Source organism: Cyprinodon tularosa, unplaced genomic scaffold (assembly GCF_016077235.1).
Source record: "Cyprinodon tularosa strain WSP-4 unplaced genomic scaffold, ASM1607723v1 ctg850, whole genome shotgun sequence".
NCBI classification, from domain to species: domain Eukaryota; kingdom Metazoa; phylum Chordata; class Actinopteri; order Cyprinodontiformes; family Cyprinodontidae; genus Cyprinodon; species Cyprinodon tularosa.
In genome coordinates, this window is record NW_024039619.1 from 46,380 (window position 1) to 64,411 (window position 18,032).

General features: G+C 37.8%; 2 protein-coding genes across 4 annotated transcripts in view; one reads left to right on the forward strand and one right to left on the reverse strand.

The window, feature by feature from the left end:
* The first annotated feature begins 454 nt into the window (after positions 1–454).
* Positions 455–6,723, forward strand: LOC119775121 (transcription factor Adf-1-like). The gene is made up of 2 exons (XM_038273018.1): positions 455–861; positions 5,704–6,723. Exons 1-2 carry the CDS (start codon positions 541–543, stop codon positions 6,058–6,060), a joined length of 678 nt encoding a protein of 225 aa, XP_038128946.1. The 5' UTR covers positions 455–540; the 3' UTR covers positions 6,061–6,723.
* Positions 6,724–9,430: 2,707 nt separating this feature from the next.
* slc39a14 (solute carrier family 39 member 14) overlaps positions 9,431–18,032 on the reverse strand; it is a 34,975-nt gene continuing 26,373 nt past the window's right edge. For all 3 annotated transcript variants that reach the window (XM_038273016.1, XM_038273017.1, XM_038273015.1), the window contains exons 6-10: positions 17,541–17,663; positions 14,918–15,094; positions 13,869–14,094; positions 13,564–13,748; positions 9,431–12,800 (exon numbers count right to left, since the gene is read on the reverse strand). In XM_038273016.1, coding sequence (XP_038128944.1) covers positions 12,648–12,800; positions 13,564–13,748; positions 13,869–14,094; positions 14,918–15,094; positions 17,541–17,663 — 864 coding nt within the window. In that variant the 3' untranslated portion in view covers positions 9,431–12,647. The remainder of the gene's footprint in view (positions 12,801–13,563; positions 13,749–13,868; positions 14,095–14,917; positions 15,095–17,540; positions 17,664–18,032) is intronic.

An 18,032-nucleotide genomic window follows, 5' to 3' on the forward strand; every position in this document is an offset into this window, starting at 1 on the left:
GAAATAATTTTACTTATTGAAGTACATTTATGGTATGTCTTTGTACTGCATGTTAACTTTTGTGAAATTGCCTATTATCTTGTTTTTAAAACTTAAAATTTAAAAGTACATTTTTATCAAGCAATCAAAATATCAGCTATCAAATTGAAGTGGAAGGCTGCTGAGTGGACTGGTCCTCCATACCACAGGGCCTCTGAATAAAAAAGGGTGGCATTTTGATCACTTTAAACATCAAAATGCATTACTATGAAGGCCTATTATTTGAGTTAACCTTTTTATGAATTACTGGTGCCGTTTTGATAATTTTAAATGTCCTCAAAGGATATGTATTATCAGCGTCCATTTGCCTATTACGCCCCCTAGTGTCGGAAAAAATGTTCGGTTGGATGAGCCGCGATTGAAAACCCCGGTGATCCAGTCACTAGGAGGCCTCTGATTGGTCAGTTCTACTTCCGCTCTGCACTATGCTAATTTCCTGTTTATTACCTTACTGACTTGTTTTGTTTGTACGCCCGCCATTGTGGAAAACAACTCGTGAAGATGGACCTGCTAGAAGAGCTAATCTGCGAAGAAGTGAGGAAGCACCCCCATCTGTACGACTCTCGTTCTATACACTACAAGGACAGCAGATATTCCAGAAATTCATGGAGGGAGATAGCGATGAATGTGGGTGTAGATTCGGCCGAGGCGGTGAGGAAGTGGAAAAACGCACGGGACAAGTTTGTGCGACAACGAAGGGACATGAGGGCGAAAAAGAGAGGAGACCCAGGCGGAAAGAAGGTCCCAGCGTTCTATATCACCATGTCCTGGCTGGAACCCTTCGTTAAACATCGAAAAACAACCTCAAATTTCCCTTCAGAGGTAAACTTCATATATGTTTGTACTTAAACCATATGCCTAGATATGAGGTTCCGTTTGTATAAAAAATAAGTAGGTGTAAAATGTCTAGATTTCAATTCATTTCAGTTTCTTTATATAGCGCCAATTCACAACACAAGTCATCTCAATGCACATTACAGTTCAACCAGATCATACAGTCAAACTGATTCAAAGTTTTCTAAATGCAATCCCTCACCTATGAGGTTCCGTTTGTGTCAAAAATAAGCAGATGTAAAATGTCTAGATGTTGTGCTGTTGTGCTGTTGTTGCATATGTGTTGTCTGCATATGTATAAGTTGCACATGTATTTGTTGCATAATGTAGATTCTGCATATGTCTATAATGCATATGTCTATGTTGCATATGTAGATTCTGCATATGTCTATGTTGCATATGTAGATGCTGCATATGTCTATAATGCATATGTCTATAATGCATATGTCTATGTTGCATATGTAGATGCTGCATATATCTATAATGCATATGTCTATGTTGCATATGTAGATTCTGCATATGTCTATAATGCATATGTCTATGTTGCATATGTAGATGCTGCATATATCTATAATGCATATGTCTATGTTGCATATGTAGATGCTGCATATGTCTATGTTGCATATGTAGATGCTGCATATGTCTATGTTGCATATGTAGATGCTGCATATGTCTATGTTGCATATGTAGATGCTGCATATGTCTATAATGCATATGTAGATTCTGCATATATCTATAATGCATATGTCTATGTTGCATATGTAGATGCTGCATATATCTATGTTGCATATGTAGATGCTGCATATGTCTATGTTTCATATGTAGATTCTGCATATGTCTCTAATGCATATATCTATGTTGCATATGTAGATGCTGCATATATCTATGTTGCATATGTAGATGCTGCATATGTCTATGTTGCATATGTAGATGCTGCATATGTCTATAATGCATATATAGATTCTGCATATGTCTATGTTGCATATGTAGATGCTGCATATGTCTATGTTGCATATGTAAATGCTGCATATGTCTATAATGCATATGTAGATGCTGCATGTCTATAATGCATATGTCTATGTTGCATATGTAGATGCTGCATATATCTATAATGCATATGTCTTTAATGCATATGTCTATGTTGCATATGTAGATGCTGCACATGTCTATAATGCATATGTCTTTAATGCATATGTAGATGCTGCATATGTCTTTAATGCATATGTAGATTCTGCATATGTCTATAATGCATATGTCTATGTTGCATATGTAGATGCTGCATATATCTATAATGCATATGTCTATGTTGCATATGTAGATGCTGCATATGTCTATGTTGCATATGTAGATGCTGCATATGTCTATGTTGCATATGTAAATGCTGCATATGTCTATAATGCATATGTAGATGCTGCATGTCTATAATGCATATGTCTATGTTGCATATGTAGATGCTGCATATATCTATAATGCATATGTCTTTAATGCATATGTCTATGTTGCATATGTAGATGCTGCACATGTCTATAATGCATATGTCTTTAATGCATATGTAGATGCTGCATATGTCTTTAATGCATATGTAGATTCTGCATATGTCTATAATGCATATGTCTATGTTGCATATGTAGATGCTGCATATATCTATAATGCATATGTCTATGTTGCATATGTAGATGCTGCATATGTCTATGTTGCATATGTAGATGCTGCATATGTCTATGTTGCATATGTAGATGCTGCATATGTCTATGTTGCATATGTAAATGCTGCATATGTCTATAATGCATATGTAGATGCTGCATGTCTATAATGCATATGTCTATGTTGCATATGTAGATGCTGCATATATCTATAATGCATATGTCTTTAATGCATATGTCTGTTGCATATGTAGATGTTGCACATGTCTATAATGCATATGTCTTTAATGCATATGTAGATGCTGCATATGTCTCTAATGCATATATCTATGTTGCATATGTAGATGCTGCATATGTCTATGTTGCATATGTAGATGCTGCATATATCTATGTTGCATATGTAGATGCTGCATATGTCTATGTTGCATATGTAGATGCTGCATATGTCTATAATGCATATATAGATTCTGCATATGTCTATGTTGCATATGTAGATGCTGCATATGTCTATGTTGCATATGTAAATGCTGCATATGTCTATAATGCATATGTAGATGCTGCATGTCTATAATGCATATGTCTATGTTGCATATGTAGATGCTGCATATATCTATAATGCATATGTCTTTAATGCATATGTCTATGTTGCATATGTAGATGCTGCACATGTCTATAATGCATATGTAGATTCTGCATATGTCTATAATGCATATGTCTATGTTGCATATGTAGATGCTGCATATATCTATAATGCATATGTCTATGTTGCATATGTAGATGCTGCATATGTCTATGTTGCATATGTAGATGCTGCATATGTCTATGTTGCATATGTAAATGCTGCATATGTCTATAATGCATATGTAGATGCTGCATGTCTATAATGCATATGTCTATGTTGCATATGTAGATGCTGCATATATCTATAATGCATATGTCTTTAATGCATATGTCTATGTTGCATATGTAGATGCTGCACATGTCTATAATGCATATGTCTTTAATGCATATGTATATGCTGCATATGTCTATAATGCATATGTCTTTAATGCATATGTATATGCTGCATATGTCTATAATGCATATGTCTTTAATGCATATGTATATGCTGCATATGTCTATAATGCATATGTCTTTAATGCATATGTATATGCTGCATATGTCTTTAATGCATATGTAGATTCTGCATATGTCTATAATGCATATGTCTATGTTGCATATGTAGATGCTGCATATATCTATGTTGCATATGTAGATGCTGCATATGTCTATGTTGCATATGTAGATGCTGCATATGTCTATGTTGCATATGTAGATGCTGCATATGTCTATGTTGCATATGTAGATGCTGCATATGTCTATGTTGCATATGTAAATGCTGCATATGTCTATAATGCATATGTAGATGCTGCATGTCTATAATGCATATGTCTATGTTGCATATGTAGATGCTGCATATACACTATATTGCCAAAAGTATTTGCTCACCTGCCTTGACTCACATATGAGCTTAAGTGACATCCCGTTCCTAATCCATAGGGTTCAATATGACGTCGGTCCACCCTTTGCAGCTAGAACAGCTTCAACTCTTCTGGGAAGGCTGTCCACAAGGTTTAGGAGTGTGTTTATGGGAATTTTTGACCATTCTTCCAGAAGCGCATTTGTGAGGTCGCACACTGATGTTGGACGAGAAGGCCTGGCTCTCAGTCTCCGCTCTAATTCATCCCAAAGGTGTTCTATCGGGTTGAGGTCAGGACTCTGTGCAGGCCAGTCAAGTTCATCCACACCAGACTCTGTCATCCATGTCTTTATGGACCTTGCTTTGTGCACTGGTGCACAGTCATGTTGGAAGAGGAAGGGGCCAGCTCCAAACTGTTCCCACAAAGTTGGGAGCATGGAATTGTCCAAAATGTCTTGGTATGCTGAAGCATTCAGAGTTCCTTTCACTGGAACTAAGGGGCCAAGCCCAGCTCCTGAAAAACAACCCCACACCATAATCCCCCCTCCACCAAACTTTACACTTGGCACAATGCAGTCAGACAAGTACCGTTCTCCTGGCAACCGCCAAACCCAGACCCGTCCATCAGATTGCCAGATGGAGAAGCGCGATTCGTCACTCCAGAGAACGCGTCTCCACTGCTCTAGAGTCCAGTGGCGGCGTGCTTTACACCACCGCATCCGACGCTTTGCATTGCACTTGGTGATGTATGGCTTGGATGCAGCTGCTCGACCATGGAAACCCATTCCATGAAGCTCTCTGCGCACTGTTCTTGAGCTAATCTGAAGGCCACATGAAGTTTGGAGGTCTGTAGTGATTGACTCTGCAGAAAGTTGGCGACCTCTTCGCACTATGCGCGTCAGCATCCGCTGACCCCGCTCCGTCAGTTTACGTGGCCTACCACTTCGTGGCTGAGTTGCTGTCGTTCCCAAACACTTCCATTTTCTTATAATACAGCTGACAGTTGACTGTGGAATATTTAGGAGCGAGGAAATTTCACGACTGGATTTGTTGCACAGGTGGCATCCTATCACAGTTCCACGCTGGAATTCACTGAGCTCCTGAGAGCGACCCATTCTTTCACAAATGTTTGTAAAAACAGTCTGCATGCCTAGGTGCTTGAATTTATACACCTGTGGCCATGGAAGTGATTGGAACACCTGATTCCAATAATTTGGATGGGTGAGCAAATACTTTTGGCAATATAGTGTATCTATAATGCATATGTCTTTAATGCATATGTCTGTTGCATATGTAGATGTTGCACATGTCTATAATGCATATGTCTTTAATGCATATGTAGATGCTGCATATGTCTTTAATGCATATGTAGATGCTGCATATGTCTTTAATGCATATGTAGATGCTGCATATGTCTATAATGCATATGTAGATGCTGCATATGTCTATGTTGCATATGTAGATGCTGCATATGTCTATAATGCATATGTCTTTAATGCATATGTAGATGCTGCATATGTCTTTAATGCATATGTAGATGCTGCATATGTCTATAATGCATATGTCTTTAATGCATATGTAGATGCTGCATATGTCTTTAATGCATATGTAGATGCTGCATATGTCTATAATGCACTAAATGGTGCTTGTGCATTGGTGCTATTCTACACATGTACGCTGGAGCATGATCTGTACAGTGACCAACTGTTGATTTGCTTTTGCTTACAGACACAGATGACGCAGGACCCGGATCCCACCTGTGGTCTAAGCTCAGATACGACCGCCGAGCTCAGCTCTAATCCACCTTCGCCCACCCGGACCCTGGAGAGCCTGTGTGCCAGCCAGACCAAGCACCAGCACACAGATGAGCAGGGAGTTCAGGCACGTTTGGAGCAACTGACTGAAAGACGGCAGATGCTTCAACAGGGTCTGCAGCAGGATGACTGCTCGTCCTTTGGGGTTTTCATAGCGGACTTGCTGAGGAAGGTACCGGTGGACAGTAGGGACATTGTCACCAGGAGTGTCATCAACCACATGTATGACCAGATGGATCGGGTGCGGGCAGCAGCACAAACACCAAACTGACTGTTATGTTATGCACTTCATGAATCTTTGTCAGGATATACAGCTACCATCTTCATTCTGCATATGGCAAAGATTTGGGGATGGAATCAGAACAATTTTCTTTATTTAAAAACAAAGTGTAATATTTTGATAAGCTGGAGGCAGGGACGTCTCCTCATCTGCAAATGTGTATGATGTGATGATGTTACAGACTGGAGTTCTCTTACTGTTTATTGGAGCAGCTTCACGGGAAGTGAGCCTGGTGGGTAATGCTTCAAGGTATAAACACGGAGCTTACATTTAAAAGCTTTAGAAAAACATTAACGGCAAAAGAGTGATTGTGATATCCAGGTTAGTATTATAAGGCAATAACTTTGACAAAACATTCATTTGACAAAAAAAAGCTGCTCCGCTCCTCAGATGACTGAGTCCATGACTCAAAGTTACAGGCAAAAACTAACTCATATTTATCGTTTTCTTATTTAACAGAAATGTACCAGATCCCTATTGAGATTTTAAAGTTATACAGAGGTGACTTGAATATTAGTTTCTCTAGCATCATTACATTAGTCGATATCTTAAGGCCATGTGTTTTCAGCAGAGCACACACGGATTTACTGGGACAGATTTACTGGGATATGCAACAACATGCAATAAAATCTGGGAAATATTTTACAAGAAAAACGTTGTAATGTTTTACTTTTGTCTTTTGTAAATCAGCAAGACGCAGAAATAGCTGTACCAGTAAAACCAAGTTGCAGAGCCAGACTTGAAGTCGGGAGAGACTCTAAATTTAAGAAACCTACAAGATTCAAACCACAAACAATAAAATGAAAAATAACCCTCAATATTCAATTTTACTTTGTCAAAGATATGTGTGGGGAAAAAACTCTAAATTAGATTTAGCTGCTTTTGAAGGGGAGTGGTAATTAAAAATGAAATAAAAAATGATACAGATGAAATGAAGACCATGCATCTATCTGGGATGTAATATGTATGTATGTCTGGGAATCCTAATTTGCAGTCTTTGTTAGTTTTAGTAACTTTTCAGTCTTATTACAGAATGGATGGATAGATAGCTTTTTTCTATTTGAAATTATATACATCCCTGCATATATATAATTTTATATATATATGACATTATATGCAGGGATGCCCGATATATCGTCGTTGACATCAGTATCAGCTGCTGCTATTTCTTTTTTTTATATATATATAATTTTTTTATTAATGTTCATGATTTTGAGCACTTTATAAAAGAGGCACTTAAGTGTTTCTGTTTATCTGTAATTTTAGATATTAGTGTATTTTGTAACTGTTGCCTTCTCAACAACAGGAAAGCATTAAATAGACATGGCAATTGCATGTTGGCAATTTATGTTGGAGCTCATTTTTAGCAAAATATCAAAACCTAACGGAAGCCTTCAGGTCCAGGAGCTGCAGAACCCACCCATGTAATAGCGTCCCTAACAACTTTAATAACAAAGTTAAACCCTTGGAGACCATTTATTTGTACAATCTCTCTATTGATTTCTGGATTTGCCGAAGTACTTTATTTGTTTTGTATTGGTCTTCTCTGATACTTGTTATTGTGAAGTTTAGCTCTAGAGCAACAGCAACATCTGCTTCAACAGACCTGACTTCAATCTTTGGCTCCTTAGCAGAATCCATCAGTATGCAACCAGGTGTGTTTTACCAGTGAAGCAACCAAAGTCACAGAAGTGTGGCCCTCAGAGACTGTGAGACCTCTGCTGTTTGAAGAAGGCTCCTACCAAATGTTGACCCTAAGGCCCAAAGAAGTTTGGCTTTTTTTTTAATCCTGAAACTGTCGACTTATTGGCACGTTAGGTTTAGTTTTAGACCATATTCTTGGAAATCAAGTTTGTGCTCTGATTTGTGTTTTGTGTGCCTCAAACTCCAATCCTTAAATTTGTTTCTGCATTTAGCAGATGCTTTTATCTGAAGCAATTTACCAAGTAGGCGTTAGCATGAAGGGTCATGCCTAATGACCCACACTGGCAACTCATTTGCTCCAGTGGGGATTTGAACCAAGGACTTCCTGTGTGCACAACTGGTGGCTTAGCTGGGGAACAATAGTCTGCAGAAGGGGCTGAAGGAGGAGGAAAGGAGGGGGAGAAAATAGCCAGGTCGAAACCTGCTTGGGACATGCATCAATTCATGAAAACTTAAACAAAGTGCTCTAAATCTCAATTTATATATATATAAGCATATATATTGCAATAAGAACAACAAAGAGAAGAATATTATACCACCACACACCTAATGCTGCTTATAAATAAATGTTTTGTTTTTTTCTGTTAATCATTTCTCACACACTGTGGATCTGTGTGGGTCTGTCTGCAATATCAGTTTGTCACTTTCTTGTAGTTTGAATGCTGTATAAGATTTATAAAAAAAAAAAAAAAAAAAGATTATTATACTGCTGCAACTACTACTGCTTATAATAATTAATTAGCTGCTAAATGTGTCTGAGTCCAACACATCTGAGCCGTATTATTAATTACCTCCTCATTTACTGAAATTCTAGGCTCTAGAGAGTTCTGTGGTTGATGTAATTGTCAATTTCTGATCTGTAGAGAGACCTCTAGAAGCAGGACACTCGCCCTGAGGGACTGGAGTTGACAACTGTTCGATAGGAGGAGATGGACAGGCAAGGATAAGATGCCGGGTTATGGGTCAGCTGCTCAGGCCTTAGTTCCTCAGAGGGGTTTCGGTTTTCCTGGGATTATTAATCTAGGATATATTTTACCTTTCTGTGTTCACTGGAAAAAAATGAAATCTAAATATTTTTTTCTTAAAATAAGTTTTTCTTGAATTGAGCAGGTAAGTGGGCCACTTTGCAAATGAAACAAGACAATTTGCGTTTAAAATAAGGGAAAAAAAATTGTGCATCTTATGTAGTAAAAATACTACATCCATTGGCAAATCATCTAATTTACCTATTCAAATTAAGGATAAATACACTTTGTTAAAGAAATGTTGACTTATTTCTAGACCGTTTTTTTCCAGTGTTGGAGATGCTCAACGAGTTCACTTTGATGCAGATTACACACCAATAGACGTCTTTATACATTTCCTCCATATTTCTCCCTTTTTTAATATCTTTTTTTCTCTCAACTTTGCTTTACAAATAAAAATCTAATCTAAAATTAAGAATATATTTTGAAAATATTTTAAAACGGACAAGTTCATTAAAAATAATGTAATAATTGAGGATGATATAACAATTTATTCATTTATTTCTAAATTAAATACACATCTAAACATCCTCATCAGTCATATTTTCAGTCTCAAACAAATTTCTTGGTTAAATGAAAAAAACATTTTGTCAGATCAGAAGCGAGACACAATGAGGACACAGATACATGACTTTCATAAAAAATAATGTTTATAAAACGTTTGCCATGACAGAGAAGTCTAACGATAAACAACATTGCATACAATACTTTGAAAATGATCCATATATATATTGTCTTAGTGTGTTCTTATGCTCTGTTTTCAGTATAGTTTTAATATACAGTCAAAATATGGGATGCAGTGAGGTTTCATGATGTACGACTCAGTTCCCCCCTTCTTTAACAAACAAGAAAATAAAGCAAAGCCAAACAACAAACAAAACAAATAGGTCACCATGGCTTGGAGTGTAAAGTATTAAATAAATACTTCATGGCGTAAAACAAATAATAAATAGTCCCACTCATCACTTCATCATACACCAGTGATTCTGCCATACTATGTTTTTAAAATGTCTTTCCAGGAAATGATTGAAGTTTCTGACAAAATGAAAAAGAGGGAATGGATCGAAGGGAAAGGTATGCTGGATCTGACCCCCGATCACTCTGGCTATGTTGGAGAAATCTGCACACTCTATTTCTGATCATCTCAGCATGTTTAAAGGGACAGCGACGCACCAAACCGCGAATCATTTTCTACAGCAGCACTGAACAGATCATGTTCCCATGATGAATAATTCAATTAGTCATCATTAATTGATTTTAATCTATAAACTGATTTTTTTTAAAAAGGAATAAGCTGAACCGTTTACTTTTTCACTTGTTCTTTTAAGCTGTGATACGCTGAAATCAATGATAATTCCACTTATTTATTTCCCAATTCTGGAGTTAATCCCATACTACTTAAAATTAATTTAATATGACCCCCTTAGAGGATTAAAATAGCCACAAACATGACAGAGTATTGGGGCCATATAAAGAGATTTTTAATTGTAAAAATAAAGCCATCCTTATTATTAAAGTCCTAATTTTATGTCTACAAGGTTAAAGTGATAACATTACTAGAAAAAAAGCGTTAATATTACCAAAATAAAGTAATAAAATAATAGGTTTGCGAGAAAATAGCAAGAATGTGAGAATAAAGACATAATCGTACAAAAAAAAAGTTATATAATAAGAATGAAGTAATGATATAAGAAAATGAACGGTGTTACAACATTTAAGCTGTAATAAAGAAGTACTTTAATTTGAACTGGGGTCAGTATTCCCATGCATTAAAATGCATGGTTTAGGTTGCAGATCTCAGTTCTCTTCATTAAAACTCTTATACCATTATTCTCTTAATATTAGGAGTTTATTAGAACTTCTTTTTGAAATGAGAAAAGACGCATCTCTTAATATGGACCTAATATTCCGGGGTACAAATACGATCAAAATGTGGTATATCTCGGGCTGAAGCGGCCTTTAGAGAAGGACTTATTTCAAGCCAGAAGAAGTCACCAATATGACACCTATACAGTACTTTTCAGGATGGCTTCAAGACCATTAAGGTTCCATGAAACATCAGAACTCTTTTTGTCCAGCTGTCGGCTTATTAAAAACATAACCAGTCACCTATCTACCTAGAGGATAGGTGTAGATAATATCTAGAGGATATTCTGTGGTTTCTTGGGGACCCTAAAATTTGGAAATGGTGCGATTGTGATAATTCCTTTCAAATAAAAGCCTGATGAGTTGGGGTGGGATCTGTCAAAAGTGTAACAGATGGCTGGGTGACTGAGTCTTTCCTGAAGAATCATTTCTGTTTTAACCCACTGGATCACAGTGTCATAAACTGTCCTGCATCAATCACAAAATCTAAAACTCAGTTTTTATACAGTAGTGCTTGAAACATGTGCGCAGTGAATTTCTGACGACAGCGGGTTTTGTACTACGGAGGACGGCCACTCCTCAGTTAGCTTCAGTGCTGTTTCTGTGACGCTGGAGCTCTGGAACATTAAAATCATCAGGTATTCCCTTCTTGTCCCATCCTGCATCTGTGAGGTTACATAATAAGATTCATTTTTCACTTAGGGCAGATGTGAACCCTCCAGTTTAAATCTCTCCCTCTGAAACAAAAGGCTTTGCTTTTAATCAACCAAGAGGTTCAAAGCCGTGATAATTTGGTTCTTTTAATAAAAATGTCGACCCAATTAGCAAAGCCTTGCTATTTTTTAATATGGTCCATCTTTGGGCTCAAGCAGGCGAAATATTTGGGGGGAATAGGTAGGAATTTCTTCTTTCTATGCAGAAAATAACTTCATCCAAACTTTAGAGAATAGAGAAAGGGTGTTATTTTGCCCTTTTGTAATCGCTGTTGATTATTTGGACATTAGTAGTTAAATATACTGTTTTAAAACAATCTAATATCTATGGAAGGTGTTCAGTCCTCACACTTGTAATAATGAGTGTTTAGTCCAGTCAGGATTGTCACTTAGAAACAGCCATACCACAGGTTTGTTGCACATACAGACCATGAAGTTCTGCCAGTTGGGGATGTTAGTTAAAGATGTGGTCAGCAATAAAATAACAGAACATCTGAATATGCATAATCGGCAAAAAACAACAACAAACTACTCACAGTTATATAAATGAAGGGCACAGATGGTAAACTACAGAGAAATGCTGCTGCAGGGGTGCTGCATCCCTTCTGGAAAAAAAATGAAAACATTAAACAGCATCTTCATGATGAAAGATTATTCAGAAAATGCATAAAGAGGATGAAGACAACTCCATACCACACAATGAATCACTGTGTAGCCCTTCACCGAACGTGTTTGGTCTTTAAAAGTCAGTTTCACATCAAGTGTCGTTAAACTTTAACTCAACACAGACAAAACAAGCTGAAATGGAAGTAAGTTTATGAGGAATTGTTCCAGTTCCAGATCTGTGCTTTTTGGTATTAATGGTGAAAAATGAAGGAGAGAAAAAATAGATTCATAGCAGCTTTTATCTTGATCTGCATCTATAAGGGATAATGGGTATGATGAGTCTGATGCCAGCTCAGGCAGTTTAACATCCAAGCCGGTAAGAATAAAGGAGTCAAAAGGTGAAACCTAATGACTATTCAGAGGAATTAAAAGCCTATTAAAGGAAAAGGAGAACCACACACTGACCAATTCAGGTGATGATTTTAAAAAGGAAGGAAAGGTCGGAGAAAAAGAGGGACAGATGGGTCTGAAATTTACTGCATGTTAGAGCTGCACATAATCAAACAGTCAGTTCTTTTAAATACTGGACTGTGCGTTCCTGCCGCACAGTCAAGCTTCTCCAGTTTCTATCACCAGATCCCGCTCCGCAGCAAAGAGTCCGCTGCTAGCCCAGCTGTATGTGCCCTGAATACGTGGTGAGGAGGAGCATGATGGCGAAGCCCGTCAGAAGTCCTGCGTTCTGGATGCCGAAGGTGATGAGGAACCTGCTGCCGCCTGCGTCCTCTTCCTCACGACTCACCTCGTTCATCTCCGGAAACTGAAAAAGAACAACATTGTTTTGATTAGGTGTAAAGACCAATCCATGTATGGCTGTTCCGCTTGATTTGTCCTAAAAAAGATTGAAGATTATTCACTTACAAAAGAAAAGAAAATGAATACTGACCAAATTAAAATTGGATAAAGAGTAAATTAACAAGCACATACTACGTTTAATCAAATGGTAAAGAAACGCCCCTGCAGGCAAAAGCAAAGTAATGCATTGCACATCAACTCATCTATAAAGGTAGGATTTTGGACATTTTGCTGCTCTTTACCTTAAAGATGTGTGTAAGCACAAAGGTGTGGCGGAAACCGAACATCTTAGAGCAGAGCAGAGGTGCTGAACTCTGGTACTCAGGACCCACTGCTCTGTAGGATCTAGGGGTCTCTCTACTGACATATGTCTCATTTTAATAAATGGTTAAAAACAACAGAAAGCATTTAAAGATAGGGAATATTTGGAGAAATTGGAGAAAAAACAAAACAATGTGAAGATGTTTGGCTGCACTGCTTAAAGAAAACAAAATCTATCAGCACAAACTGCTCAGACTGTCAGCTATGAAGGTGGAGGGGTAATGATATGGGCTTCTTTTACAGGCTGACAACCTGGAGGCACTGAGGTAAGAGTTCCGTCTGTAAACTGAGATATGAGGCCATCTTTCTGACATTTAAAGGATGCCCCCAACTGGGTCATTAAAAAAGAGAATGATTCCAAACACATCAGGAAAAAAAGAAACGAATTAGCATCTGGGTTAACTCACCATGTCTGCCAGAGCGATGTAGAGGAACATTCCTCCAGCCAGAGCAAAGATCCAGTTGGGAGAGAAACTGTTACCGGCCAGGATGCCAAATCCCATACCCAGGTAGCAACAACAGGCTGACAGGAAGTTAAAGAACAAGGCCTGCTGTATGCTCATACCAGCGTTTAGAAGGATCACAAAGTCACCTGAAGGGGAAAAACAGAATCAGCTAAACACCCCTGACAACATGGCCTATCATTGTCTATGTTCTGATCCTCACTCTCCACCTGCAAAGCCTCTGACGGCTCCATGTTTGCCAAACTTACCGAGCTCATGAGGGAACTCCTCACAAAGGATGGCCACGGAGGTGCTGATGCCCTGGAATACTGAGGCGGTGAAGGAGGCACCGATAGCTAAGCCATCGATAAAGTTGTGCAAACCGTCACTCAGCGTTATCATCCAGGCCAGTGTGCCGATGTCAGAGTAGGTGGTTCCTTTCAGCCAATAGCAGCCGCCACCTGAACGGGCTCCGTTATCTGGACTCTGAGACTCCTGGAACAGAAGGAGAGACAAAGGAGACGACTTTAAGACAGAGCAGAAGGATGGACCTTCATTCTCAATCCTGCTGTCGTTGCTTTTTGTCAAACAAACAAACAAAAAAAAGCTTTTAGAGATTTAAACAAACTTTAGTGTTTAAAGGCAACCTGAGGAAATCCAAAAAACACCGTTTTTAGATGATTTTCCTAAATTGAGGTAAAAAGCTGTTCAAACAAACCTGGTCCTGTGAAAATATACCCACCTCATTAAAAACAAGAAGGAATCATTATGAAAACAAGAAGTTATCAAAGCAACACGGTAGTGGTGGTGATGGCTGGGGGCTGATTTAGGACAACTTACTGTAACGTAATTCTAAACATTAAGCAGAAAATGTCAGAGCATCAGTTTGTGACCTTAAGATCAATGGTTCTTTAGTTCAGACAAAAAAAAAGGATTCACCTGTGAATAGAATAATACACTGAATAAAATAAAGGTTTTTGTGCAGCCTAGTCAAAAAACTATGTGGTCTAAATTTCTACAAAATTATGTAACTCATCTGAAGTAAAAATAAATACTGAATCAAAGAGGATATTATGTGTGGAGGGTGATTGCCTTCTCCAAATAGGCCCAGGCTGATTTGATTAGTTCATTTTCCTTAATCAATACATTCTGAAAACTTTTTATTTTATTTTATGTAAATCTTGTGTAATGATCTGAAACTTTCCAAACAAGCTTGTAAAACAGGAAACCTTTTTCATGTGTCTGGACCCATATTACAAGAGACTTTAAACTCTATAACAAAATAAAATAACCTCTCAGTTTTACAGGTAAATCTCACCTGCGGTGTCTGTGCGGGGTGGAGCATGAGCTCTCCCTCCCCAGCGTCGTCCACTTTTCCCTGAGTCAGACTGTTGGATTCTCCATTCTGCTGCAGCTTCTCTTTCTCCCCCTCCTCTGCATCTCTGTCAGGTGATGAGTAGCGGTCTGCACCGCTGTAGTGACTATGGCCGTGGCTCTGGGATCGAAAATATGAAAACAAAAAACAAAAGATTATCACCGATTATTAAATCAAAAACTGTAAAAGCTATTGAGGAGCACAAAATCTTATAGATTCCACATTCATTAAATAGAAACGTAGGATGCCTGTGAATAAATCCATTTTACAATAAGGTTTTGCAGAGTTGTTCCAACCTTCTGGAGTGGATCCAGAGATTAATCAAATCCCGGAGCACACAGAAAGTTGATTCTGATATTAACAAAATTCCTCTGGATTGCTCAGAGCTTTTCTCTTATGCTCCCATATCCCAGGTTTTATCTCAGATTGCAGTAGATGTTTTGTCAGATGAACCAGTTCCATGTTCATTTCAACCAATTTTTTCAGACAATTTTTTTTTGTTTGTTTGTTTTGTTTTGTTTTTTAAGTTATATATTTTTAAATATTAATTTATTTATTTTTCTTAAAGATTTTATGATTTAATCATAAAAGGTTCACTAAGGGCTTTAGGAGAAAAACAGCCCTAAAGCATCCCTTTATTTAAAAGCAGGAATATAATCTAATGGAAAGTTTTAACAAAGGCTACTTTTATTTTTGATTTAATATATTTTTGAGAATATTAAGGCCCATTTTTAACATTGAACATTATTTTAGGTAACTGATTCCTGAAATAAAGATTCAGGGTTTACTTGCTACTTTAACAGTCAGACCAAATTCCTTTGAACAGAGCAACCACTAGATGGCAGCACTGTGCTGATTATCTTTGGTTCTGCTCAATTTTTGTGAATGATATAATACTGTCTACTTTCTCTATCTCACAGGTTATAAGTAAGAAAGACTAAAACAAAGCCAAATACGCCTATAATCAATCACAATTATTCTGGGCTAAACAAACAATATAAAGCTGAGACAAAAATAAATTAAAGGAGGGAACCTTTGTCAGGAGGATTAGAGCATTTTTTATTAACATTATGATCAATGATTCACCACATTAGGCTTTGAATCATGTGGAAAGATTGTGCAACGCCCAAATTAAACAAAAGCAAACTAAACAGCCTGAACCACATCAGTTCGTGTAAAGCAAACATCTCATCGTACAAGTCAAACCTGACGCAGAACGAGAAAGTTCAAGGTGTTTGGTTAGGCGGCCTAATGGCCCTAGGGGTAAATGTCGGCCGAAGTGACAGTTTTGTCCAGTAAATACAAATCTGGAAAAGCCATATATGCATTAAAAACTCAGAGCTCTGTAAAGATATTTATTAATCTTAGATGTATTTTCCCAATTTGTTATATTTCAACAACATTTTAATGCATTTTATTGGGATTTTATGAGGATGCTGATGTGGAGATATTGAAGCAACAACCCTTCAACCATGTAGAACCAGCAAATGACCTTAAGAATACCAAACATAACATTTAATTAGCTACAAGTAGCTTAAAAACAACAGAGCTGATGTGAAAGTACAGAATATGTGGCAATGAGGCCGCTTACAAACCTCGGTCAGTTTCTCACGTTCCATAGGAAACAAATGGGTCCAGATTCAAGTGAAAAACTGTGAGAAGCTTGTTAAAATAAATTAATACGTGTGAACAAACCCATACAGTAAAAGGGCAAAACTAGTACCAAGCATCCTATGCTAAGACTAATTAAATGTATGAGAATTTTGTTGCAATGTGTCTTTTAAGATGTTCAATTCAATTCAGTTTATTTGTATAGCGCCAATTCAAAACACGTCATCTCAAGGCACTGTACAATTCAACCAGATCATTCATTCAAATAGATTCAAAGTTTTCTATCTAAGAAAAACCAGGTGATTACATCGACTCATTGACTCAAAGGCAATTCCTCACAGTGAGCATGCTTGTAGCGACAGTGGAGAGGAAAAACTCCATTTTAACAGGAAGAAACCTCCAGCAGAATCAGGCTCAGTGGAACGGCCATTTGCCGAGGCCGAATGGGGTTCAAGGAAACAGAAGCAGACATAGAAAAAGAAGCAGGGATACAAAAGGCAACTGTAAACCAGCTCTAAAGGTGACCCCGTCCAGGAAACACACAGCCAGGCAGGTGTGCTCCGAGCCAGCTCCCATGTCAGAGGATGAAGTGAGCACATCCAGCCAGTCACAGTCAGACAAACAGGACTATTCTGAAAAACAGGCCAAGCTCCAACATCTATAGACAAAGGTGTTGATGGCAGTGGCACAGCTGATGTATATCTCCAGGATGGAGTCACAGCCAAACAAAATATGTCTCATTATTTTAGGGAATTAACAAAGTGAAAATATTTTGACCAACCATACAGACGTAAAACAGGAAAAGTTTTGCCTGGTTAGTTATTGAACCATACGTATGTACACTTTTATTTAAAGGCTGCATACTCTTCACAGTCTCATGGACCATTTAATTTAACGCTATCAAACACAGTTATGGAGTAACAGCAGCACCTTATCATGGTGGGTTTAAACTCACCCCTTGCCTTTGTTTCAGGAGAACCTTGAGAACCTTTTCTGTGAAGAAGAAGAGGTAGAAGCCTCCGAAGACCACAGCGGATTTGGATACATAAAAGTCCACCATGGGGTCAAAACCAAAGGCCTACCAGGGCAGAGAGAGGAGTATGTTAGTGTGACATTCATCAGTAGTAGAAGCTGTAAACAGCCTACGGATCATTACTGTTATGCTTTGCTTATTAGTTTTCTGGTTAACTTCAGTGCTCAGGTTGTTTTTAGCTTCATTTTCTATTTCTTTTATATTTTCCATTTTTATCCCTGTTAGTGTCATATCTTAAAGGTGCTGAACACCTTTTTATTGCATTACATTTAGTTTCATTGATCAGAAGACTCCAAATCTTTTAAAGCTGCATCATATTAAGGGAGGATCAAAGCTGCAATTAACCCGTGACTCATCCGTCTGCTGCATGTGGCGGGAGACTTCCAACAAAGACCTTTGAGCTTAAAGGTGGAT

What these genes read in the sequence shown, in the direction of transcription:
- LOC119775121 (XM_038273018.1), top strand. Translation starts at nt 541, where the DNA reads ATGGACCTGCTAGAAGAGCTAATCTGCGAAGAAGTGAGGAAGCACCCC. An exon ending in CCTCAAATTTCCCTTCAGAG is followed by an intron (nt 862 to 5,703) that starts GTAAACTTCATA and finishes TTTTGCTTACAG; the next exon opens with ACACAGATGACGCAGGACCC.